The 26,445-nt window shown below is 38.7% G+C and overlaps 1 protein-coding gene and 1 long non-coding RNA gene across 51 annotated transcripts in view; one reads left to right on the forward strand and one right to left on the reverse strand.

The window, feature by feature from the left end:
• LOC127862019 (rho-associated protein kinase 2-like) overlaps positions 1-26,445 on the reverse strand; it is a 100,391-nt gene that overhangs the window by 38,650 nt on the left and 35,296 nt on the right. For all 50 annotated transcript variants that reach the window (XM_052400934.1, XM_052400927.1, XM_052400937.1 and 47 more), the window contains exons 9-18: positions 20,295-20,433; positions 16,532-16,623; positions 14,810-14,969; positions 8,644-8,680; positions 5,787-5,807; positions 4,958-5,046; positions 4,700-4,808; positions 2,650-2,808; positions 2,105-2,185; positions 527-692 (exon numbers count right to left, since the gene is read on the reverse strand). In XM_052400934.1, coding sequence (XP_052256894.1) covers positions 527-692; positions 2,105-2,185; positions 2,650-2,808; positions 4,700-4,808; positions 4,958-5,046; positions 5,787-5,807; positions 8,644-8,680; positions 14,810-14,969; positions 16,532-16,623; positions 20,295-20,433 — 1,053 coding nt within the window. The remainder of the gene's footprint in view (positions 1-526; positions 693-2,104; positions 2,186-2,649; positions 2,809-4,699; positions 4,809-4,957; positions 5,047-5,786; positions 5,808-8,643; positions 8,681-14,809; positions 14,970-16,531; positions 16,624-20,294; positions 20,434-26,445) is intronic.
• Positions 1-26,445, forward strand: part of LOC127862065 (uncharacterized) — a 486,885-nt gene that overhangs the window by 38,584 nt on the left and 421,856 nt on the right. The gene's annotated exons all lie outside the window — the stretch shown is intronic.

The following is a 26,445-nucleotide window of genomic DNA, read 5'->3' on the forward strand; positions in this document are numbered from 1 at the left end:
CACAGGCTTATCTGGAATGACACTATACGCAGATGTACTAAACCCTCGAACAGCTCCTTCTGCAGGTATTGGATGTGTTGAAAAAAAGAACCTGACATCCAGTAAAGACCTTGAGAACTGAGTGTGTAGTAAGCGGGCGACTATGTGATGAAGAAATAACGGGAAATTAGAATTTTGAGCATGTCTAATGCATTCTGCAGTAAATAAATGTGAAAATTAGACATGACACCACTGACTGTTTTTTGACGAACCGCAACCAGTTTCAAACTCAGCAAAGATACTATTCAGACAAATGTTCTGACAAAGTTTCATGAAGATTTGACAATAAACATGGGGATAAAATATTTCATGACTGCACTCGTCTTTCAGGATGAGTGCCTTGCAATGTTCACTCTTCCTGCAAACACATGCATGTGTCCTTCAAACATGTTTGCAGACTGCATAAGCTAATCTGGGACGACACTTTATGCAAATGCATTAAGCCCAGTCTTCCCAGAACAAGATTCAAATTGTGACCATTACACACCATGCAACTCAACGCTCTGTTCTGACGCCTGGTTCCTATTGAGCTGCTCATTCTCCAGGGCCAGTCTGAGTGCCCGTAACTCCTTCTCCACGGCCAACTTGGCACCCTGCAGGTCAGAGTACTTGCTGGACAGGTCTAGGTAACTCTGCTCACTCATATTCAGTCTCTGAAAAATATACATAATTGTATATATATGATTATAGAAGATAAAATGGTCTACTCCATAGAGGAAAAGTGATCTATTTTGGTGAAAAATATATTTAATTTTGTCTTGTATATACTGCCTTCCAAATGCCACACACTGCAGGTTAAAGTGCTAGACCTATGTTATAATGCAAGAACTTATGGCTCCTCTATAAGAACAAGTGTTCCGCGGTCGGAGACATATGCACCCCCAAACACCTTGACCTTTGACCTAGTGACCTGAAAATCAACAGGGGTCATCTGCCAGTCATGATCAATGTACCAATGAAGTTTCATGATCCTAGGTCTAAGGATGAGTTATCATCCGGAAACCATTTGGTGGACGGACCGATCGAAGGACCGACATGTGTAAAACAATATACCCCCTCTTCTTCGAAGGGGGGCATAAATATATCCCATTTGTATGAAGAAAGCGTGCCATAGTGTTGGACAACTCAACAACTCTACTGACTCACAATTGAAAGAGAATATTAAACAAGATATGTGTTTGTCAGAAACACTATGTCCCCTTCTGCGCCGCTTTGAAGACATATATTTGACATTTGACCTTGAAGAATGACCTTGACCTTTCACCACTCAAAATGTGCAGCTCCATGAGATACACATGCATGCCAAATATCAAGTTGCTATCTTCAATATTGCAAAAGTTATGGCAAATGTTAAAGTTTGACACAAACAAACCAACAGACAGGGCAAAAACAATATGTCCCCCACTATAGTGGTGGGGGACATAAAAAGGCTGACATTTATCATGCATGTTTAAGTAACATGTGAGCACACGGATTATTGTGCTAGGCATGTTTTTCTATGCTCATAATGTGAATGGCGTAAACATATGACCCGCATAATGCAAAAAAGTGTCTTATGTGATAAGCCCACAACATAGCCCAAATCGGTGCATTCCTTCAGTCTGGTCTGGAGCTTCCCTGTCCTTTACTGCATTTTTTTCCTATCAACAATAAAATCCATAAGAGCAGAAGTGTTGTCCCTGATGTGTGGACTGCATTATGCTTAAATGCATTGAGCCCAGTTTTCCAAGAAAGAGGCTGAAAGGATCATGTTAAGTGAAGGTTTGATTTGTACTTCTTGGTAACTGCTCATTTTATTCTGCATAAGACAAAAAGAAACAAGCAAATTCGTTGAATTGATATCCCCCGCCAATATGCTTCTGAACACAAAAGTGTTATGTTTGACAATGCCATTTGGCATGCATCATCCTCTTATCCATATATATACTCATACCAGGTTTCAATGAAATCCGCCAAAGCACTTCCAAGATATGGCCCCCGACACACGGAAGGACGGAAAGACAGACAACGCCAAAACAATATCCCTCTGCATATAGCGGGGGATAATAAAATACTATAAATTTACCTGTTGCAAATCTGAAATCTGCTTTCGAGCCTTGTTTGAGTTTTCCTGCTCTTGCCAGACCTTTTCCTTGCTTTCATTTAACTGTAATGTGAAAATATCATCTGTTAACAATCGCCATTTTGTAAATTATTTGGATATCAGCCAAGTACCTTTCATATAGTGAATTTTATTTTTAAAAGTAAAGTATTTGGGACAATGCTAAAATATATAATTAATGAATTTATAAAAATAGAATTACAATATTTGAAAACTGTACATGATTAACAATTAAACTTTCATATTTTCAGTCTTTTAAGATTTTGCAACTTTGGAAATGGGATTATTTTTTCTATTGTTTACCTGCGATGTGAATGCAGAGACTTTCCAGCAGACCATCTTTTATATTTGGTTATAATATTTGACACTAATGTTTACATTTCTTTCTTTAAAATCTGTGTCATAAGCTGTTTTTCATTTCAATAGGCAAAACTACCGGTATATAAGGAATCGGGTCCAATATATTGGACCTCTTTATTTCAAACATTGAATGGGAAGCAGTAGCTTACGTTTTTCTCTAATGCTGTGATCCTGTCAGTATAGGAGGATTTGTTGTTCTCCGCGTCACGACTTCGCGACAGCTCATGCTCTAGTTGCCGCTCCCGATCATGGATCAGCGACTCCAGCTTACGCTTGTTTTCCGCCTCCATGTCAAGCTTTCGTTGCAACTGGAATACGCATCACAAAATATACACAAAAGTTTCCATCATGCCACAGTATGCACATTTTGAAATTGGCAAAGTGGAAGATGAAAACTTAAAACTCATCATTTTCCTGCACCCATTATATTGTAGCAATGTCATGCGAATATTAAGTCTAATAACATATGCAGCTAGTGTAGCTCATGATCAGCCTGTATTGCGCAGTCTGGTCATGTCGTATGATGAGCTATTCTGTTTGCCTTAAAGTCACACGGTTTCTTGGTTTCATTAGTCAACGGGGTATATCCTGACCAGACTGTTCATGCTAGACATGAGCTACTCTGGCTGCATATGGCATAAGACCCTTTTTTATGACAAGTCATGTGTAGGCATTTCAAAATAATCAACTCGCAGACTGCTTTATGTAATTGACCTGTAAATATCTTACTGGCTTGATTAACAGGACAACTTAGATCAGTTTGATACATAATAATTTGTTGACACCCACCAAATAATGAAAGATTACTTTATAAAAGAATAGTGCCAAACTGTCACAAGAAACGGCCGTTTGAAGGTTTTGGATAACTTGATAACTTTATCATTTAAGTGGCTAAATGCTTGAAATGCACTAAGTAACCTTGTGGCCTAGTTTTTGAACCAGCATGACCCATATTTGAACTTGGCCTAAATATCATTAAGATACAACTTCTGATCAAATTTGGTGAAGATCAGATGAAAACTACTTCAATTAGAGACTGGACACCATGCTAAATCCTTTAAATGCACTACATCACCCAGTGACCTAGTTTTTGATTTGGCATCAGAGCTCCAGATAAGGATCTAGTCTAAAGGGTATTTCACCCCCTGATATTATTGTCAATGCGTGTTTTACTCCTTTGTTTCAGCCATAAAGGGTTAGGAATTTTTAGGGGTATTTTCCATTTCCATAGAAAACAGAAAAAGTAAAAGGCGTGTTTCATCTAGAAATAGTATTATTATTTGTTATTTATATTTTTTAATGCAAACAGAATATATTTAAAAAAACGATATGAACAGACTTTCTTCAAAAATATTATCGCAAGTTTCTTAAAACGTCCCTTTTCGATCCACAAACATAATGGGCTGCCATTTTTATTACAAGCTTATTTTGATTGACTTACTTTTGATTCAAAGGTTACCTTACACTAAAAACCTTAACTGGATTATTGTTAAACCGGTTACGCACTTTAATTCAATTAAAAAAAGTACCAAAATTTGTAAAGCGTTTTGTTATGTACTGGGTCGATTTTTAATGCGTTTTTTTATTTTTTCAATGCGTAAATTCACAGATACGCCTCTTATCTGGAGCTCTGTCTGGCATTACCCATATTCAAACTTGACCTTGATATTGCCTTGATACAACTTCTGACAAAATTTGGAGAAGATCAGATGAAAACTACTTCAATTAGAGAGCGGACACCATGCTAACTCCTTGAAATGAACTAAGTGACCCTGTGACCTAGTTTTTGTCCTGGCATAAACCATATTAAAACTTGACCTAGATATTGTCTAGATACAACTTCTTACCAAGTTTTGTGAAGATCAGATGAAAACTATTTAAATTAGAGAGCGGACACCATGCTAAATCCTAGAAATGCACTAAGTGACCCCATGACTTAGTTTTTGACCCGGCATGACCCATATTCGAACTAGACCTAGATATAGTCTAGATAAAACTTCTAATCAAGTTTGGTGAAGATCGGATGAACAATATTTGAATTAGAGAGTGGACACAGCTGTGGACGCCGCCCGCCCGCCAAGGGCGTATAAAAGCGGATAAATGTATCAAAAGGTCTGAAAGCATTCCAAAATTACAGAACAATGATGTATCTTTGCTAGATAGTTGTATTACTGGACTTTTTAACCAATGTTGTATTACCTCTTTGATGTCATGCTTGGCAAGTGCTATACGCTTCTCAAATTCTCCACAATCTTTCCGCAACTGATTTTCTTCCTTCTGTATTCGTTCATTTTCCAATTTAATGCACCTGGTATAAGGAAACATACTGAATATTGTTGCCCAGAATTTCAAAATAAAACAAAATTCTCTGCTTTACAATATACATCAAACTATTGTAAGATAAAAACCTTCCAAACTTCAAAATACCCAAATAAGAAGAAAGCCAAGACAACATACGCAAATTTGTTCTCCCAATCACTGTTGGCTGATTTTGTTGAGCGTAGCTGATCATCAAGTTGTCGCAGCCTCTGCTCCAAACCAGGATCCTGCAGGGAAAGATATAGTAAAGAGTAACCCACAGAAAACTGAAATACTAGTAAAGGTTATTTCCCACTAAATCATTATGCATCCTCCATGGTCAAAATTAGTGGCTATTTCAAAGTGTTTTTTTCTGGTTAAAAAAGTACAATGACACCTATGCCTTTTGTTGTTTTTTCCAATATCTGATGCGTGTCTGCTGTTGCATTCGATTGTCACTATTTTGATAGATAAAGAGTTTGGGTGTGTTTATTGAGAAATCTAGCAATCTTAATCATTTAAATTCCTAAACACTGTTTTCTGTATACATACATATTTGTATTTTTAAAAGAGGACATATTCATCTTAACTGATACTAGGCTTGCACAATCAGAAATAACAGAAAGGAGAAAAAATACCTTGAAAGTTGGCCATTTTAAAATGGGAGGCTATGAAAATTGGTTTAGTGAAAACAAAGCGATAAAATATGTTTGAAGTTGTGTTGCTTCTGAGTGCATTATTCATATTATTCATAAACATTTAATAAATATAAATGAAGAAACTTCAGAAAGTTAAAACTACACAACCAACTGCACTGTATCCCAAACATGTATACCTTTTGTGTCCATGTAAGACACTGAAAATTCCTTAGAATATGTACCATTTGAATTAAAAGAATTGTTTCCAATAGAATGGTACCATTAACATATAGTGAATCATACCAAATCCTCACAATACAAGATTGAGAACTAACATAACAAATACTTACCCCTCCAGTGATTTTACTGCCCTGTAAAATAGGAAGTAACAAATTAAGGTAAAACTATGCAAAACACTAGCAAACATGCACAAAGGATCCAATGATTATCAAGCTTTAATATTTTTTAATTTAAAACATAAATATGAATTTTGTATAATATTATTTAGTTTAAAGCATTTTCTATGCATAGTGACAATGGACCAAGAACAAATATAAAACTATTAAAGAAACAAAAAAAAGATTTAAAGTGTTGATGAAATCGAACTGAAGTTTTAAATCATTTTTCACTTAGACATTATGACCATGACACAATCAACAAATGAGTCACACAACTATGTTTTGCTTTTTTAAAACAGAACTAACATCTGATGCATACAACATGAACTGTAAAGCAAAGTGAATGATTAAGTCATGCAGACAATTTATACATTTGGGTCGCATTCTGAGAAAACAGGACATAATGCATGTGCTAAAAGTGTCGTCCCAGATTAGCCTGTGCCCTCCGCACAGGCTAATCAGGGAAGACACTTTACGCCTAACTTGGATTTTTTCTAAGAAGAGACTTCATTTCAACGAAAAATGTCATAAAAGCGGAAAGTGTCGTCCCTGATTAGCCTGTGCGGATTGCACAGGCTAATATAGGACGACACTTTATGCACATGCATTTGGTCCAGTTTTCTCAGAACATGACTCATTTGTACTCAGATGTCCATAAACAACACAATTTCATGACGCAAATTACTATGAACTATGAATGCTTAAAAAATACTTTCATTTTCTTAGTAACGTTTGAGTCAGAGTGTGCAGTTGGTTTTAACAAGACAGCCCGATATCTTATAATTATACACAAGGGACAAAATTGTCACAAAACCAGGTTTTCATTGTGAAAAAAAAATCTGATAAAGGGAGAAAACTCAAACTGAACTTTTGAAATGACCAAAAAAAATTAACCCCCTTTGTAAGTTTTTTTTTTTTTTTTAAATCTATTTTTAGTCGTGGCGACCTTGACATTGGAGATATTGACGTGATTCTTTCGTGGGACACACCGTCCCATGATGGTGAACAAATGTGCCAAATGATTTTAAAATCTCACAATGAATGACATAGTTATGGCCAGGACAAGCTCATTTATGGCCATTTTTGACCTTTGAACTCAAAGTGTGACCTTGACCTTGGAGATATCGACGTAATTATTTCGCACGACACACCGTCCAATGATGGTGAACAAATGTGCCAAATGATTTTAAAATCTGACGATGAACAACATAGTTATGGCTCGGACAAGCTCATTTATGGCCATTTTTGACCTTTGAACTCAAAGTGTGACCTTGACCTTGGAGATATCGACGTAATTATTTCGCGCGACACACCGTCCAATGATGGTGAACAAATGTGCCAAATGATTTTAAAATCTGACAATGAACGACATAGTTATGGCCCGGACAAGCTTATTCCGCCAGCCCGCCAGCCAGCCAGCCCGCCAGCCAGCCAGCCCGCCCGCATTCGCCAATCTAATAACTAGTTTTTTCCTTCGGAAAACCTGGTTAACAAAGAAAGATCACAGATGCATTCAAACTCTCTTGAATGATTTAATTTTATATGCAGCATTTTTCTACTGCGCTTTGTATTGCCCCATTGGAAAAAGTACAGGTGCCAGCCCAATTGGTGAAAATTAGTGCAAAAAGGCCTGAAATTGGGAAACTTTGCGTCATGCAATAGGTAGAATGCAAGTCTTACTGCTGCAACAGTGGTCTAAATCACATTATTCTCATACGAACCACTTACTTATATAATGACACTTATCATAACATTTTATGCCCAACAAAACACTATTTATCAAGAGATAAATGTAGTTATTATTTATAAATAATAAACGTAAAATGACACCTACATATTCGCATTGCTAGCCTCGTTTTAGAATCATTGAACATTATAGCGTGGTATTAATCATTCAAATTGTGAATGTGAAACTCGCCTTTTTACAAGGGTTTACTATGATACAGCATTCCACGAGGAATAATGGTACCTGCTAATTCTAATTGTTTTAATGCAAATCAATTTGATTTTTTTTTTACATTCTGAACTATACAAATATGAAAATAATAACAAAAACTTAGCACATAATCAATGAAAAATTAATAGTTTAGAGTAACTATGACTGATAATTACAGTTGAAAACAATTACAACTTGGAAAGTTGTATATGGTAAACATTAGAAAAACTGAAAAAAAGTGTTAAGCAAAATATTAAATGAAATCTATAAATATGCATGCTAAAAAATGAAAACTGCAAACTTACATCAATATAATCACCCTTGAAATGTAAGCATAGATGGAAATCATATGAAATATGATATATAAGGTTACAATCAATAATTTATAATCAATAACTAAATGGCAAAAAATCATTTTGAAACCATGCCCCAAGACATTGTAAGAAGACGAATTTTATATTAATGGAAATAATTCTGGACTGGTTTGAAGTGCATACATGTATTTAATCAGTTTAAAGACAATTGTGAAATTAAAGTAAATAATGTTTAGTCATCATTATCCAGGAATTTAAGATTTTGATAAATAAGGACAAAACCTAATGCTTAATCTTGAGTATTTTTATCCATTTAATATACGGTTGCCACTCAAATAATGAAGACAGACATAAAGTCACTCGCAAGAAAGGCAAGCACAAGGTGACAAAGCCATTAACAAGGAAGAAATTGGGAAAACATGTGGTGGAATCAGATGGGGACACAGTTTTTAAGAAAAAACCTGGGATTTCACAGCATCTACTACAATCCTTTAACATAACAACCTCCACCTTGACACAGCAAAACCAGACAAATATTGAGCGATCTTAGTATACTTACATTCTGTTGTATTGCACTACTCCCCAAAGACAATAATCTGTAATTGAAAACAAAGTATCTTAACCCTTTGCATGCTGGGAAATTTGTCGTCTGCTAAAATGTTGTCTGCTGAATTTCTAAAATTAGCATTTTCTTCAATTTTTTTTCAAAGAATACTATCAGAATAGCAAACAGTTTGGATCCAGATGAGACGCCACGTTCTGTGGCGTCTCATCTGGATCCAAGCTGTTTGCAAAGGCCTTCAAAATTCGGTTCCCGCACTGAAAGAGTTAAAGCACAAAAATACAAAAATAAACTTTATGACAGATGTTTGAACAATCAACTACAGTATGTGTGATCAAGACTTACACAGAAACCAACATATTCTATATTCTATTTATTCATGCATAAAACAAATTAAGTTGAGCAGAAAAAACAAATCTTCAAACTTTAGTGAAATGTAAACTGTCAGTACAGTCTAACTTGTCAATAAAGACCACTCAAGGGATGTGGTTGTAGTGGTCCTTGTTCACAGGTGGTCTTTATTTGCAGGATCGATTGAAACTTTGCATAATATGCTAGAAGGCTTTTAACAGAAACCTTATCTGTGTATGTGCTCTATCGTTTAAATGTTTGGATACTAATGCATGTACCGTACATACACGAATATAATATGCACTTTTTTACCTGCCGATTTTTTCTTCAAGTAGGGGGTGCGTATTATATACGAATGTAGAGCAGAACACAAATTTTCCTCTGAAAATTTTCAACTTCATTGTTATTCGCTGCGTTTCAGCCATTTTGAATTACACCATTACATCAAAGGGGTGCAACAGGCTTGCGCTGTCGTTCTCCATTTGAGCCATTTGCGAAAATACTGAGAATTTGGCTCAAGAAAAATTTTGTTTGCGAAAATCTAGTAAAATTTTGTTGAAAACATCCGCCATTTTAATCCGGACTGATTTCTATATATTGGTCTCTGTGTTTCAATGAAAGTGTTCGTAATTCGAATAGTAAACGAAACCCAGTCTGTACCCGATTAGACATCGCTTGACCGTATTGTTATTGAAGTGCACATGGTAGCTTGCCAATCATCATTGAGCTCGTTTACACATGACATGACGTTGTAGAATGAAACGTGAGAATGGGTTGAGCTATCGGATAATATTGGGTCATTTATGCACAGACACTGTATACTTAGAATACACAGTTTATATCGCCGTCTGCCTACAAAATAGGGGCCGGTCGCAAAGTCGTATAAAGAGATAATTAAATGAAAAACAAGAGAGCCTGAAAGGCCCTAAGTCGCTCACCTGAGATAACAAGATATTATTGGGATGAATCTTCTGACCAAGTTTCATGAAGATCAGACAGTAAATGTGGCCGCTAGTGTTAACAAGGTTTGACTATAGCCATATAAGGAAAAATTCCCCGCCCCTTGGAAGCCATGTTTTTCAAGCAAACATAATTATTTTCAAACTCGTCCAAGATATCATTGAGACCAATCTTCTGACCAAATTTCAGGAAGATTGGACAATAAATGTGGCCTCTAAGGTGTTAACAAGGTTTTACTATAGCCATGTATAGCCATATAAGGAAAAATGCCCCGCCTCCTGGTGGCCATGTTTTTAAAGCAACCAAAACCATTTTCGAACTCATCCAAGTTATTATTGGGACAAATCTTCAGACCAAGTTTCATGATGAGCGGAAAATAAATGTGACCTCTAGAGTGTTAACAAGGTTTTACTAAAGCCATATTAGGAAAAATGCCCCGCCCCCATGGTGGCCATGTTTTTCAACCAACCGGCATCATTTTTGAACTCGTCCAAGATATTATTGGGATGAATCTTTTGACCGAGTGACATGAAGACTGGACTATAAATGTGGCCTCTAGAGTGTTAACAAGATTTTACTATAGCCATATAAAGAAAAATGCCCCGCCCCCTGGCGGCCACGTTTTTCAACCAACCAGCATCTTTTTCGAACTCGTCCAATATATTATTAGGATGAATCTTCTGACCAAGTTTCATGAAGATCCAACAATAAATGTGGCCTCTAGAGTGTTAACAAGATTTTACTATAGCCATATTTAGCCATATAAGGAAAAATGCCCGCCCCTTGGCAGCCATTTTTCCAAGCAAACGTAACCATTTTCAAACTCATCCAAGATATCATTGAGACCAATCTTCTGACCAAATTTCATGAAAATTGGACAATAAATGTGCGCTCTAGAGAGTTAACAAGGCAAATGTTGACGTCGCACAACACACAACGGACAAAAGGCGATCACAAAAGCTCACCATGAGCACGTTGAGCTCAGGTGAGCTAAAAACACTGTGACAATACCCGTAAATAAATATATCTAAGCTGACCACTTTTTATCTTTCTACCGAGTATTTACCGATCTGAATTAAAGAGTGATAATCAAATAATCAGTTATATTGTTATAATATTACACCTTTCTGCCCATTGCCCAATTAAATTGAAAGGTGATAATTAATTAATTTGTTTTTTACTCCAAAACTATCCTTAACGTCAGCGGCGTATTTTAATCAAAGAGATACGAGAAAAACACGAGCGGTTTAATTGCATATAAAGTTTAATTAAAGTATCCAGTTTTTAACACTTCGGAAGAGTACTTTATGTTGTCTACTATAAAAACTAGGGATGGCATCGAATACCAATATCGGTATTCGAATGTTCGCAAATTCATTCAATCGAATATTCGAATATTCGCATAAAACGGCTGGATTGATTTTACCTTGTTATGTGTTAATTTCCATTGGTTTATAAGTTATATCCGTTTGCTAAATACGAGGCTGTTTATTAACGTTGCTATCGAATAATTGTATCGCTGTCGACTAATACTATGACCGATACTGTGATCGGGCACAAATAGAATGAAAAACATCGTGTCATTGAATTTTATTTTTTAATGATTCCACAGATTTGTAGCAGACCGCGCATATGTAAAACTAAGTTTACACACGTCACACGTTGCGGTCTGCTTATCCATAGACCGTGTAAAGTATTCCATGCTGCAGAAGGGGCTGGTGGCATTTTCAGATTTGAATTATGATTCCTTGATGATTGTTTAATTTATATCATCAGTTACTTTTGAGTAATTCACATATTTCAATGTCTGTTCAAAATGTGATCACAAAAACTTAATTATTATTCGCAAGTAAATTGAAGCCCTTAATTGGTACCTAATTGACAAACAACAGTTCGGGCCCTTTCTTATAGTAAGTATATTGCATTGCGCGATTTGAGTAATTCACACATTTTAATGGCTGTACATACTGTAATCACAAAACTTAATTATTATTTGCCAGTCAAGTGAAATCGTTAATTGGCACCCCATTGGCAAACAACAGTCGGGGCCTTTCTTAGAGCGTGTATATTGCATTGCGCAATCAACACTGATACGGGCCGCGTTATCAGTTTGACACGAAGAACGTCACGTCAAACATGTTACTCCCAGGTGATTTCGGCTGCTTGTTAGTAAGCGGTTCGCAGGTCATTAAATATTGGTGAAATTACGTTTGGAAAAAATGCGAATATCATTTTTATTATTCGAATGCTGACCATTCAATCGAATATTCGAATATTCAAATAATTTTGCCATCCCTAATAAAAACGGAAGTAACCACACGCTACTTATTATTTTATTATTATTATAATTATTATCTTCCTGTATATTGTCAAATGGAATTAAATGTAATAAAAAAACAGCATCTCTGTTTCTTTCTTTTGCAATTATGACTGCTTGACCCGGGTGTCAGCAGGTGGCCCGTTTGTTATCGGTAACAATCAACGGTAACATAAACAATAGACAGAGATATTTATTATGCAACTGTCATGACAACGGCTAAACAGATGGTTGATAACGCAAAATTGATTTTGTATTTTCACAACACAAAAATATATTGACACATTTTTTCGGATACGACCGATTTTAGACACTAATTTTTTTAGTGCGTATTTTACTCAGATTTTCAATTTTTACCGATACATTTGGACCAAACTCGGGGGGGTGCGTATTATATTGGCGTTTTTACGGTATAATGAAATAAAGGATTTGTTTCTAAATGTATTATTTCAATTTACTTATGTTTGTATTATTTATTTCAACCATCATATCGCCAGAACCTTAACGCCTTTCTTCCAAAATTAAGAACTTACGCTTGGAAGCCATATGATAATAGTTAGGTTAACTGACAATTTACTTATCTATAATAATGCATTTGATATAACTGAGAAATTTAAGAACGGAATGAATATCAAACTGTATGTGTATAATTGGCATCAAAATTGTAACGAAACCTTTAACTTGCTTAATCAGTTGCTGTAAGCCCCAAACTTGTCTTTGATATGTTTGGCAATTAGTACATAAATCGCCCGCCGCAGAAATTTAAAGGCAAGTACTTACACTTTCAACAATCTGTCAAATGCATAAAAGAAGCATGCAGCTACCAATTTATAATGTGTGTTCAATAAATAAACAAGAGCTGTCTCCATAGGATGACATATGCCCCAGATAAACACTTTGATAGAAGTTATGAGCATTTTTTTAAACCTAAACGCAGATTTCGAAACCTAAAGTTTAAACACGGACCCTAAGTTCAAGATCAAAGAGATGGGTCAAAATGTGTATGGAAAGGCCTTGTCCATATACACATGAATACCAAATATGAAGGTTACATCTGAAGCAACATAGAAGTTATGAGCATTTTTCGAAACCTAAATGCAAGTGTGACGGACAGACAGACTGACAGTGCAATCACTATATTCCCTCCTTCGGGGGCATAAAAACTGCTATTGAGTTCAGTAAACTGTCACTTGCCAATATCTACATAGCAATAGTTGTGTGCACTGGTAAAATGTCTATGACATAACTATCACGTCATCAAGGCGGTCATTGATTTATTGAATGTTGTGAAATTGTTGATTGTAATGAGAAGTGGTCCTTGTAAGCAATCAAACTGGACTTTTGGGAATGTAAAATGGCCATTGCTGGTCGTAGTTTGCTAGTGGGTGTTAATTGCAAGTAAAATATATACAGTCGAAACTGACCTAACGGCCACCTGAATTTACCGGTCACCTACAGACAACGGTCAGTCTGTGATCCCCCCGACGAAAAACAATCTATATTACACTTGAATTTAACGGCCACCTGACCATAATGGCCAACGGCCACTATATTCCACTCCGAAATTCATGTTTGACCTGAAATCAACGGTCACGCGTCAGTCGTCTCGAGTCGCGAAAATTAAAAACACAGCACATTATTTGTCCGTCTATTTTGCGTTTAAAGCTTCTGAAAGCGGTAATTGTCTAAGACATTATAAAAGCGGCCCGCTGCGAGTAAACAAATTATAAGGTGTTGAGAAGGTTTCTTTTCCGGGGATATTTGCGAGGGTATCTTCAAAAGAAAATTTATCAGAGTTTATGACTTGTTGAAAGTAATTATCGCTAAATTAAATGACCGCTATTTCTTTGAATTAGAACGGTACAATTACACCGTACTATCGGTTTATGACACCGAATCCGCTTTTTAGACTTTTACGGACGTGACGTTAACGGAACGTGACAAGCTTTATTTACTGAATGAATGAGATGCATGAGAAAACAATTATACCAGCGTTGATAAAGTCATTGTTTAATTTAACAATATGAAATAAAATCAATCTAAAAGATATTATTCTCTATTATTCATTGTACACGCGTAAGTTAATGCTGTTATTATGCTTTGTTAATGCAATGAGCTTTTGTTTTACACTGTATGCAAACGATTGGGTGGGGTAACGACGTAGTAATACTACCAACTGACCAACCTTCTTAAAATTGTGATCCGAATTCAACGGTCACCTATGGACAACGGTCACTTTGATCATTTCCCTTGACTGACCGCTGAATTCAGGTTTGACTGTAGTGACATTGTTCGGGAGGAAATAGATGTGGTTGTAATGGACAGGGGGACACTATTCAAAGGTGGTCACTAGGGAAGGTTAGACTGTATACTTAGTGGAGTATGCCTTATTCAAATCGCTACCAGTACGGAAACACATTTATTCTTCATAACTGTAATAAAATATATTCATGCATAAAGGTCAGAGCCAGGTTAATATCAGGGATCTACAAATAAACCCAATCAACAGCATATAGTCCAAGCCACTGCACTTACTGATATTCCTTATTGTAAGTGAACCCTATGAACGGTAGATGGTTTCCTGCGTAGGCTTTGGGCACCTCGAAAGCGCCCTCTGGACTGTTGTCTTTCTCCACATCTTCAAAGCGACTCGTGTCATCATCCCCATCCAGCTCTATCACCAGAGGTGGAGTGGCTGAAACATAGATTAACTTATTTGTTATTTGAGCCTTGTTCTGGGAAAAAGTGGACAGTGTTGTCCCTGATTAGCCTGTACGGACTGCACAGTGTTGTCCCTGATTAGCCTGTACGGACTGCACAGTGTTGTTCCTGATTAGCCTGTACGGACTGCACAGTGTTGTCCCTGATAAGCCTGTACGGACTGCACAGATTACAGTGGTGTCCCTGATTAGCCTGTACGGACTGCACAGATTACAGTGTTGTCCCTGATTAGCCTGTACGGACTGCACAGTGTTGTCCCTGATAAGCCTGTACGGACTGCACAGATTACAGTGTTGTCCCTGATTAGCCTGTACGGACTGCACAGATTACAGTGTCGTCCCTGATTAGCCTGTAAGACTGCACAGATTACAGTGTCGTCCCTGATTAGCCTGTACTGACTGCAGTGTTGTCCCTGATTAGCCAGTACGGACTGCACAGTGTCGTCCCTGATTAGCCTGTACGGACTGCACAGTGTTGTCCCTAATTAGCCTGTACGGACTGCACAGATTACAGTGTTGTCCCTGATTAGCCTGTACGGACTGCACAGATTACAGTGTCGTCCCTGATTAGCCTGTATGGACTGCACAGATTAATCTGGGACAACACTTTACGCACATGCATTAAGTTACTTGTGTTATCATCACCATCCAGCTGTATCAGCAGTGACGGAGTGGCTGCATACAAATATTGGTTTGCTTGTTACTTTATCTGAATTTTTATACAAATATTGGTTTGCTTGTTATTTTATCAGATTTTTTCATACAAATATTGGTTTGCTTGTTATTTTATCAGATTTTTTCATACAAATATTGGTTTGCTTGTTATTTTATCAGATTTTTTCATACAAATATTGGCTTGCTTGTTATTTTATCAGATTTTTTCATACAAATATCGGTTTGCTTGTTATTTTATCTGATTTTTTTTCTGCACAGGCTGATTAGGCACAACACTTTCCACCTATACTGAATTTTCGTTAAGAAAGATTTTTCTTAAAGAAAAATTCCATAAAAGTGAAGTTTTTGCCTGCACAGACTTATCTGGGAGGACACTTTACTCATATTCATTTAGCCCAGTTTTCTCAGAAATAAGTTCATATTACAGTGTTTAGGTAACACACTGACATTTTCTCTCGGTAAGCTAATTTGAATCAGCTTTTATCAAAAAATGGGATGGAATGGCTGTGGACACTATTTTTATGTTAAAGGGGACTTATTCTTAAATTGCTAGATCACAGATGAAGAAGAAATTAAGAGTTATCATACTTCCCTTTTATACTTCTGTAAGCAAAACACCAAAATTTATGTCAATATAAAACTAGTTGCAGACTTATGTTTAGGTGTGTTATCATGTGTTTGTAACAAATACCCCGCCATCATAAATCACACAATAATAAGTAATGAAAGTTTAAAATTGTCCATATAACCTCATTTTTAGCAGTTTTTCTTATCAGGGCAATAACGCTGGACACTCAAATTAATATAAACAACTGCTTGATATGTTATTCCAAATAAATATTAATTTCTACCGCTTACTAACCAGTTCTTATAGTGTCCCAGCTCCATTGGTCATTTTTGAAAAAACGATGACTTTTAATCTCCTGTATGCCATTTTTACCAAGTCGTTCATTTCTGAAAGCAGATAATGGGAAATAATCACAACCATAAATAATTTTCTTCCGTCAAAGAAAAAAAAGCAATCACAACATTTATACCATTACAAATTACATTCATGAAATAAACATAAATTGTGCGCTATGTTTGCACATGTGTATCAAAAGGACTCAAAGCTTAGTATTACTCTTTCAATATACTAACAAAATGACTCGAAGCTAAGTATAACTGTTACAATTAACTAACAAAAATTACTCGAAGCTAAGTATAACTGTTACAATTTACTAACAAAATGACTCGAAGCTAAGTATTACTGTTACAATTAACTAACAAAATGACTTGAAGCTAAGTATTACAGTTACAATTAACTAACAAAATGACTCAAAGCTAAGTATAACTATTACAATTAACTAACAAAATGACTTGAAGCTAAGTATAACTGTTACAATTAAATAACAAAATGACTCGAAGCTAAGTAAAACTGTTACAATTAACTAACAAAATGACTCGAAGCTAAGTATTACATTTACAATTAACTAACAAAATGACTCAAAGCTAAGTATAACTGTTACAATTAAACTAGAAATGGCGCGGCAGAGGCCGACGCGTATCCCCACGCCGAATGTTTGACCTAGGTGTGCCCAAGGGTTGGTAATGGGGCCATGCATAGCTGAGATTGACCGTATTGTCATAAGAGAAGTTCATCATCAATTAGAAGTGAATTGGTGTAGAAATGAAGAAGTTATAGTAAAAGGCAATTTTGGGTGGGTGTGACATATGTGGGCAGGGCGCCCCAGGGTTGGTAATTGTGCCATGCATAGTTGAGATTGACCGTATTGTCATAAGAGAGGTTCAGTATCAATTTGAAGTGAATCGGTGTAGAAATGAAGAAATTATAGTAAAAGGCAATTTTGGACGGGTGTGGTCTATGTGGGCGGGGCGCCCCAGGGTTGGTAATGGGGCCATGCATAGTTGAGATTGACTGTATTGTCATAAGAGAAGTTCAATATCAATTTGAAGTGAATCGGTGTAGAAATGAAGAAATTATAGTAAAGGCAATTTTGGGTGGGTGTGGTCTATGTGGGCGGGGCCCCAGGGCTGGTTATGGGGCCATGCATAGTTGAGATTGACCCTAATGTCATAAGAGAAGTTCAGTATCAATTTGAAGTGAATCCGTGTAGAAATGAAAAAATTATAGTAAATGGAATTTTTTGGTGGGTGTGGCCTATGTGGGCGGGCGCCCCAGGGTTGGGATTGGGGCCATGCATAGTTGAGATTGACCCTAATGTCATAACAAAAGTTCAGTATCAATTTGAAGTGAATCCGTGTAGAAATGAAAAAATTATAGTAAATGGAAATTTTTGGTGGGTGTGGCCTATGTGGGCGGGGCGCCCCAGGGTTGGGAATGGGGCCATGCATGGTTGAGATTGACCGTATTGTCATAAGAGAGGTCCAGTATCAATTTGAAGTGAATCGGTGTAGAAATAAAGAAGTAAATGTAAAATAACCTAAAAAAATGAGTGATCTGACGCGGCCCCACCCCAACCGCTATAACTTTTGACCCAGGGGTCAGATCAAAATTCAAAATAGTGCAGGGTCGCACATATGCTCATAGCTACCATGTGTGTAAGTTTCAAGGTTCTAGTGCTTTTAGTGTAGGAGGAGATAGTAGCCAGGACGGACGGACAGACAGACAGACAGACAGACGGACGGACGGACGGACGGCGGAGATAACCACAATATCCCCACCTTTTTTCAAAAAGCGTGGGGATAATAACAAAATGACTCGAAGCTAAGTATTACAGTTACAATTAACTAACAAAATGACTCGAAGCTAAGTATTACAGTTACAATTAACTAACAAAATGACTCGAAGCTAAGTATAACTATTACAATTAACTAACAAAATGACTCGAAGCTAAGTATAACTATTACAATTAACTAACAAAATGACTTGAAGCTAAGTATAACTGTTACAATTAAATAACAAAATGACTCGAAGCTAAGTATTACAGTTACAATTAACTAACAAAATGACTCGAAGCTAAGTACAACTGTTACAATTAATTTACAAAATGACTTGAAGCTAAGTATAACTGTTACAATTAACTAACAAAATGACTTGAAGCTAAGTAAAACTGTTACAATAAACTAACAAAATGACTCTAAGCTAAGTATTACAGTTACAATTAACTAGCAAAATGACTTGAAGCTAAATATAACTGTTACAATTAACTAACAAAATGACTCGGAGCTAAGTATTACTGCTACAATAAAGTAACACAAGGGACAAAATTGTCACAAAACCAGGTTTTCATTGTGAAAAAAAATCTGATAAAGGGAGAAAACTCAAACTGAACTTTTGAAATGAACAAACAAAATTAACCCCCTTTGTAAGTTTGTTTAAAAAAAAAATCTATTTTTAGTCGTGGCGACCTTGACATTGGAGATATTGACGTGATTCTTTCGTGCGACACACCGTCCCATGATGGTGAACAAATGTGCCAAATGATTTTAAAATCTCACAATGAATGACATAGTTATGGCCAGGACAAGCTCATTAATGGCCATTTTTGACCTTTGAACTCAAAGTGTGACCTTGACCTTGGAGATATGGACGTAATTATTTCGCGCGACACACCGTCCAATGATGGTGAACAAATGTGCCAAATGATTTTAAAATCTGACAATGAACAACATAGTTATGGCCCGGACAAGCTTGTTCCGCCAGCCCGCCAGCCAGCCAGCCAGCCCGCCCGCATTCGCCTTCGGAAAACCTGGTTAACAAAATGATTCGAAGCTAACTATTGCTGTAACAATAAACAAACAAAATTACTGGAAGCTAAGTATTCCTGCTACAATAAACTAACAAAATGACTCGAAGCTAAGTAACACTGTTACAATTAACTAACAAAATTATTTGAAACTAAATAAAACTGTTACAATTAACTAACAAAATGACTCAAAGCTAAGTATTGCTGTTACAATGAACTAACAAAATGACTCGAAGCTAAGTACAACTGTTACAATTAACTAACAAAATGACTCAAAGATAAGTTTAACTGTAACAATTAACTAACAAAATGACTCGAAGCTAGGTATTGCTGTTACAATAAACAAACAAAATGACTCGAAGCTAAGTATTGCTGTTACAATAAACTAACAAAATGACTGGAAGCTAAGTATAACTGTTACAATTAACTAACAAAATTACTCGAAGCTAAGTATAACTGTTACAATTAACTAACAAAATGCCTTGAAGCTAAGTATAACCGTTACAATTATCTAACAAATGACTCGAAGCTAAGTATTACTGTTACAATTTACAAACAAAATGACTCAAAACTTATTATTCCTGTTACAATTAACTTACACAATGGCTCAAGGTTACAATAAATAATAAAACTTTATTTTCTTTCTCAACCAATCATTCACCATGTTTCTGAAACACCACCATCAAAAATGACCCTTTCTATAGAACTTAAGATATTCTTAATCATGCAATAAACATAAACTAGTTTTGTTTGTGAAAAAAAATGTTAATATATGAAAAATAGTTGTCAAAAAGCATCATTTGAGGTTTGATCAGAGCCAGTACAATAGAATTTTAACAAATCAGCTACAGAGTTACAGTAATTTAGCATTTAAACTTAAATATGTATTTTAAAAGAAAACCAGCCCAGACCTACCTATCAGTGAGAAAAGCACTTATTAAACTCTTGGCATCTCCTGACATTTCAATGTCGTTTGGGAATTCTAAGGAGTTTTTATGGTCCATGATTTTGCCATAGGTCCCAACGAGAGATTCTGCATAGAACGGTGTATCACCTGGAAATAAACCAGACATTTTAATTGAGTCTTGTTCTGTGAAAAATGGACTTAATGCATGTTTGTAAAGTGTCCTCCCAGATTAGCCTGCGTAGTCCACAGAGGCTAATCAGGGCCAACACTTTCCTCCTTAACTGTGTTTTCATTTAGAAGAGACTTCCTTAAAATAGTATAGTCTGGGATGACACTTCACACACACACACATGCTTTAGGCCCAGTTTATCTAGGCTAGTCTGGGATGACACTTCACACACACACATGCATTAGGCCCAGTTTATCTAGGCTAGTCTTGGATGACACTTCACACACACACACATGCATTAGGCCCAGTTTATCTAGGCTAGTCTGGGATGACACTTCACACACACACATGCATTAGGCCCAGTTTATCTAGGCTAGTCTGGGATGACACTTCACACACACACATGCATTAGGCCCAGTTTATCTAGGCTAGTCTGGGATGACACTTCACACACACACACATGCATTAGGCCCAGTTTATCTAGGCTAGTCTAGGATGACACTTCACACACACACATGCATTAGGCCCAGTTTATCTAGGCTAGTCTGGGATGACACTTCACACACACACATGCATTAGGCCCAGTTTATCTAGGCTAGTCTGGGATGACACTTCACACACACACATGCATTAGGCCCAGTTTATCTAGGCTAGTCTGGGATGACACTTCACACACACACACATGCATTAGGCCCAGTTTATCTAGGCTAGTCTGGGATGACACTTCACACAGACACACATGCTTTAGGCCCAGTTTATCTAGGCTAGTCTGGGATGACACTTCACACACACACACATGCATTAGGCCCAGTTTATCTAGGCTAGTCTGGGATGACACTTCACACACACACATGCATTAGGCCCAGTTTATCTAGGCTAGTCTGGGATGACACTTCACACACACACATGCATTAGGACCAGTTTATCTAGGCTAGTCTGGGATGACACTTCACACACACACATGCATTAGGCCCAGTTTATCTAGGCTAGTCTGGGATGACACTTCACACACACACATGCATTAGGCCCAGTTTATCTAGGCTAGTCTGGGAGGACACTTCACACACACACACATGCATTAGGCCCAGTTTATCTAGGCTAGTCTAGGATGACACTTCACACACACACACATGCATTAGGCCCAGTTTATCTAGGCTAGTCTGGGACGACACTTCACACAGACACACATGCCTTAGGCCCAGTTTATCTAGGCTAGTCTGGGATGACACTTCACACAGACACACATGCATTAGGCCCAGTTTATCTAGGCTAGTCTGGGACGACACTTCACACACACACATGCATTAGGCCCAGTTTATCTAGGCTAGTCTGGGATGACACTTCACACACACACATGCATTAGGCCCAGTTTATCTAGGCTAGTCTGGGACGACACTTCACACACACACATGCATTAGGCCCAGTTTATCTAGGCTAGTCTAGGATGACACTTCACACACACACATGCTTTAGGCCCAGTTTATCTAGGCTAGTCTGGGATGACACTTCACACACACACATGCCTTAGGCCCAGTTTATCTAGGCTAGTCTGGGATGACACTTCACACACACACACATGCATTAGGCCCAGTTTATCTAGGCTAGTCTGGGATGACACTTCACACACACACACATGCATTAGGACCAGTTTAGCTAGGCTAGTCTGGGATGACACTTCACACACACACATGCATTAGGCCCAGTTTATCTAGGCTAGTCTGGGATGACACTTCACACACACACACATGCATTAGGCCCAGTTTATCTAGGCTAGTCTGGGATGACACTTCACACACACACATGCATTAGGCCCAGTTTATCTAGGCTAGTCTGGGATGACACTTAACACACACACATGCATTAGGCCCAGTTTATCTAGGCTAGTCTGGGATGACACTTCACACACACACATGCATTAGGCCCAGTTTATCTAGGCTAGTCTGGGATGACACTTCACACACACACATGCATTAGGCCCAGTTTATCTAGGCTAGTCTAGGATGACACTTCACACACACACATGCATTAGGCCCAGTTTATCTAGGCTAGTCTGGGACGACACTTCACACACACACACATGCATTAAGCCCAGTTTATCTAGGCTAGTCTGGGAGGACACTTCACACACACACATGCATTAGGCCCAGTTTATCTAGGCTAGTCTAGGATGACACTTCACACACACACATGCATTAGGCCCAGTTTATCTAGGCTAGTCTGGGATGACACTTCACACACACACACATGCATTAGGCCCAGTTTATCTAGGCTAGTCTGGGATGACACTTCACACACACACATGCATTAGGCCCAGTTTATCTAGGCTAGTCTGGGATGACACTTCACACACACACACATGCATTAGGCCCAGTTTATCTAGGCTAGTCTGGGATGACACTTCACACACACACACATGCATTAGGCCCAGTTTATCTAGGCTAGTCTGGGATGACACTTCACACACACACATGCATTAGGCCCAGTTTATCTAGGCTAGTCTGGGACGACACTTCACACAGACACACATGCCTTAGGCCCAGTTTATCTAGGCTAGTCTGGGATGACACTTCACACAGACACACATGCATTAGGCCCAGTTTATCTAGGCTAGTCTGGGACGACACTTCACACACACACATGCATTAGGCCCAGTTTATCTAGGCTAGTCTGGGATGACACTTCACACACACACATGCATTAGGCCCAGTTTATCTAGGCTAGTCTGGGATGACACTTCACACACACACACATGCATTAGGCCCAGTTTATCTAGGCTAGTCTGGGACGACACTTCACACACACACATGCATTAGGCCCAGTTATCTAGGCTAGTCTGGGAGGACACTTCACACACACACATGCCTTAGGCCCAGTTTATCTAGGCTAGTCTGGGATGACACTTCACACACACACACATGCATTAGGCCCAGTTTATCTAGGCTAGTCTGGGACGACACTTCACACAGACACATGCATTAGGCCCAGTTTATCTAGGCTAGTCTGGGACGACACTTCACACACACACATGCATTAGGCCCAGTTTATCTAGGCTAGTCTGGGATGACACTTCACACACACACACACAAGCCTTAGGCCCAGTTTATCTAGGCTTGTCTGGGATGACACTTCACACACACACACATGCATTAGGCCCAGTTTATCTAGGCTAGTCTGGGATGACACTTCACACACACACACACATGCATTAGGCCCAGTTTATCTAGGCTAGTCTGGGATGACACTTCACACACACACACATGCATTAGGCCCAGTTTATCTAGGCTAGTCTGGGATGACACTTCACACACACACATGCATTAGGCCCAGTTTATCTAGGCTAGTCTGGGATGACACTTCACACACACACACATGCATTAGGCCCAGTTTATCTAGGCTAGTCTGGGATGACACTTCACACACACACATGCATTAGGCCCAGTTTATCTAGGCTAGTCTGGGATGACACTTCACACACACACATGCATTAGGCCCAGTTTATCTAGGCTAGTCTGGGATGACACTTCACACACACACATGCCTTAGGCCCAGTTTATCTAGGCTAGTCTGGGATGACACTTCACACACACACATGCATTAGGCCCAGTTTATCTAGGCTAGTCTGGGATGACACTTCACACACACACATGCATTAGGACCAGTTTATCTAGGCTAGTCTGGGAGGACACTTCACACACACACATGCCTTAGGCCCAGTTTATCTAGGCTAGTCTGGGATGACACTTCACACACACACATGCATTAGGCCCAGTTTATCTAGGCTAGTCTTGGATGACACTTCACACACACTCACATGCATTAGGACCAGTTTATCTAGGCTAGTCTGGGATGACACTTCACACACACACATGCATTAGGCCCAGTTTATCTAGGCTAGTCTGGGAGGACACTTCACACACACACATGCATTAGGCCCAGTTTATCTAGGCTAGTCTGGGATGACACTTCACACACACACATGCATTAGGACCAGTTTATCTAGGCTAGTCTGGGATGACACTTCACACACACACATGCCTTAGGACCAGTTTATCTAGGCTAGTCTGGGATGACACTTCACACACACACACACACAAGCCTTAGGCCCAGTTTATCTAGGCTAGTCTGGGATGACACTTCACACACACACATGCATTAGGCCCAGTTTATCTAGGCTAGTCTGGGATGACACTTAACACACACACACACATGCATTAGGCCCAGTTTATCTAGGCTAGTCTGGGATGACACTTCACACACACACACACAAGCCTTAGGCCCAGTTTATCTAGGCTAGTCTGGGATGACACTTAACACACACACACACATGCATTAGGCCCAGTTTATCTAGGCTAGTCTGGGAGGACACTTCACACACACACACATGCATTAGGACCAGTTTATCTAGGCTAGTCTGGGATGACACTTCACACACACACACATGCATTAGGCCCAGTTTATCTAGGCTAGTCTTGGATGACACTTCACACACACACATGCATTAGGCCCAGTTTATCTAGGCTAGTCTGGGAGGACACTTCACACACACACATGCATTAGGCCCAGTTTATCTAGGCTAGTCTGGGATGACACTTCACACACACACACATGCATTAGGCCCAGTTTATCTAGGCTAGTCTTGGATGACACTTCACACACACACACATGCATTAGGCCCAGTTTATCTAGGCTAGTCTGGGATGACACTTCACACACACACATGCATTAGGCCCAGTTTATCTAGGCTAGTCTGGGATGACACTTCACACACACACATGCATTAGGCCCAGTTTATCTAGGCTAGTCTGGGATGACACTTCACACACACACATGCATTAGGCCCAGTTTATCTAGGCTAGTCTGGGATGACACTTCACACACACACACATGCATTAGGCCCAGTTTATCTAGGCTAGTCTTGGATGACACTTCACACACACACACATGCATTAGGACCAGTTTATCTAGGCTAGTCTGGGATGACACTTCACACACACACATGCCTTAGGACCAGTTTATCTAGGCTAGTCTGGGATGACACTTCACACACACACATGCATTAGGACCAGTTTATCTAGGCTAGTCTGGGATGACACTTAACACACACACATGCATTAGGACCAGTTTATCTAGGCTAGTCTGGGATGACACTTCACACACACACACATGCTTTAGGCCCAGTTTATCTAGGCTAGTCTGGGATGACACTTAACACACACACATGCATTAGGCCTAGTTTATCTAGGCTAGTCTGGGATGACACTTCACACACACACACATGCATTAGGCCCAGTTTATCTAGGCTAGTCTGGGACGACACTTCACACACACACATGCATTAGGCCCAGTTTATCTAGGCTAGTCTGGGACGACACTTCACACACACACATGCATTAGGCCCAGTTTATCTAGGCTAGTCTGGGACGACACTTCACACACACACATGCATTAGGCCCAGTTTATCTAGGCTAGTCTGGGACGACACTTCACACACACACATGCATTAGGCCCAGTTTATCTAGGCTAGTCTGGGACGACACTTCACACACACACATGCATTAGGCCCAGTTTATCTAGGCTAGTCTGGGACGACACTTCACACACACACATGCATTAGGCCCAGTTTATCTAGGCTAGTCTGGGATGACACTTCACACACACACATGCATTAGGCCCAGTTTATCTAGGCTAGTCTGGGATGACACTTCACACACACACACATGCTTTAGGCCCAGTTTATCTAGGCTAGTCTGGGATGACACTTCACACACACACATGCATTAGGCCCAGTTTATCTAGACTAGTCTGGGATGACACTTCACACACACACATGCATTAGGCCCAGTTTATCTAGGCTAGTCTGGGATGACACTTCACACACACACACATGCTTTAGGCCCAGTTTATCTAGGCTAGTCTGGGATGACACTTCACACACACACATGCATTAGGCCCAGTTTATCTAGACTAGTCTGGGATGACACTTCACACAC

The sequence above is a fragment of the Dreissena polymorpha genome, chromosome 16, assembly GCF_020536995.1.
Source record: "Dreissena polymorpha isolate Duluth1 chromosome 16, UMN_Dpol_1.0, whole genome shotgun sequence".
Taxonomy (NCBI): Eukaryota; Metazoa; Mollusca; class Bivalvia; order Myida; family Dreissenidae; genus Dreissena; species Dreissena polymorpha.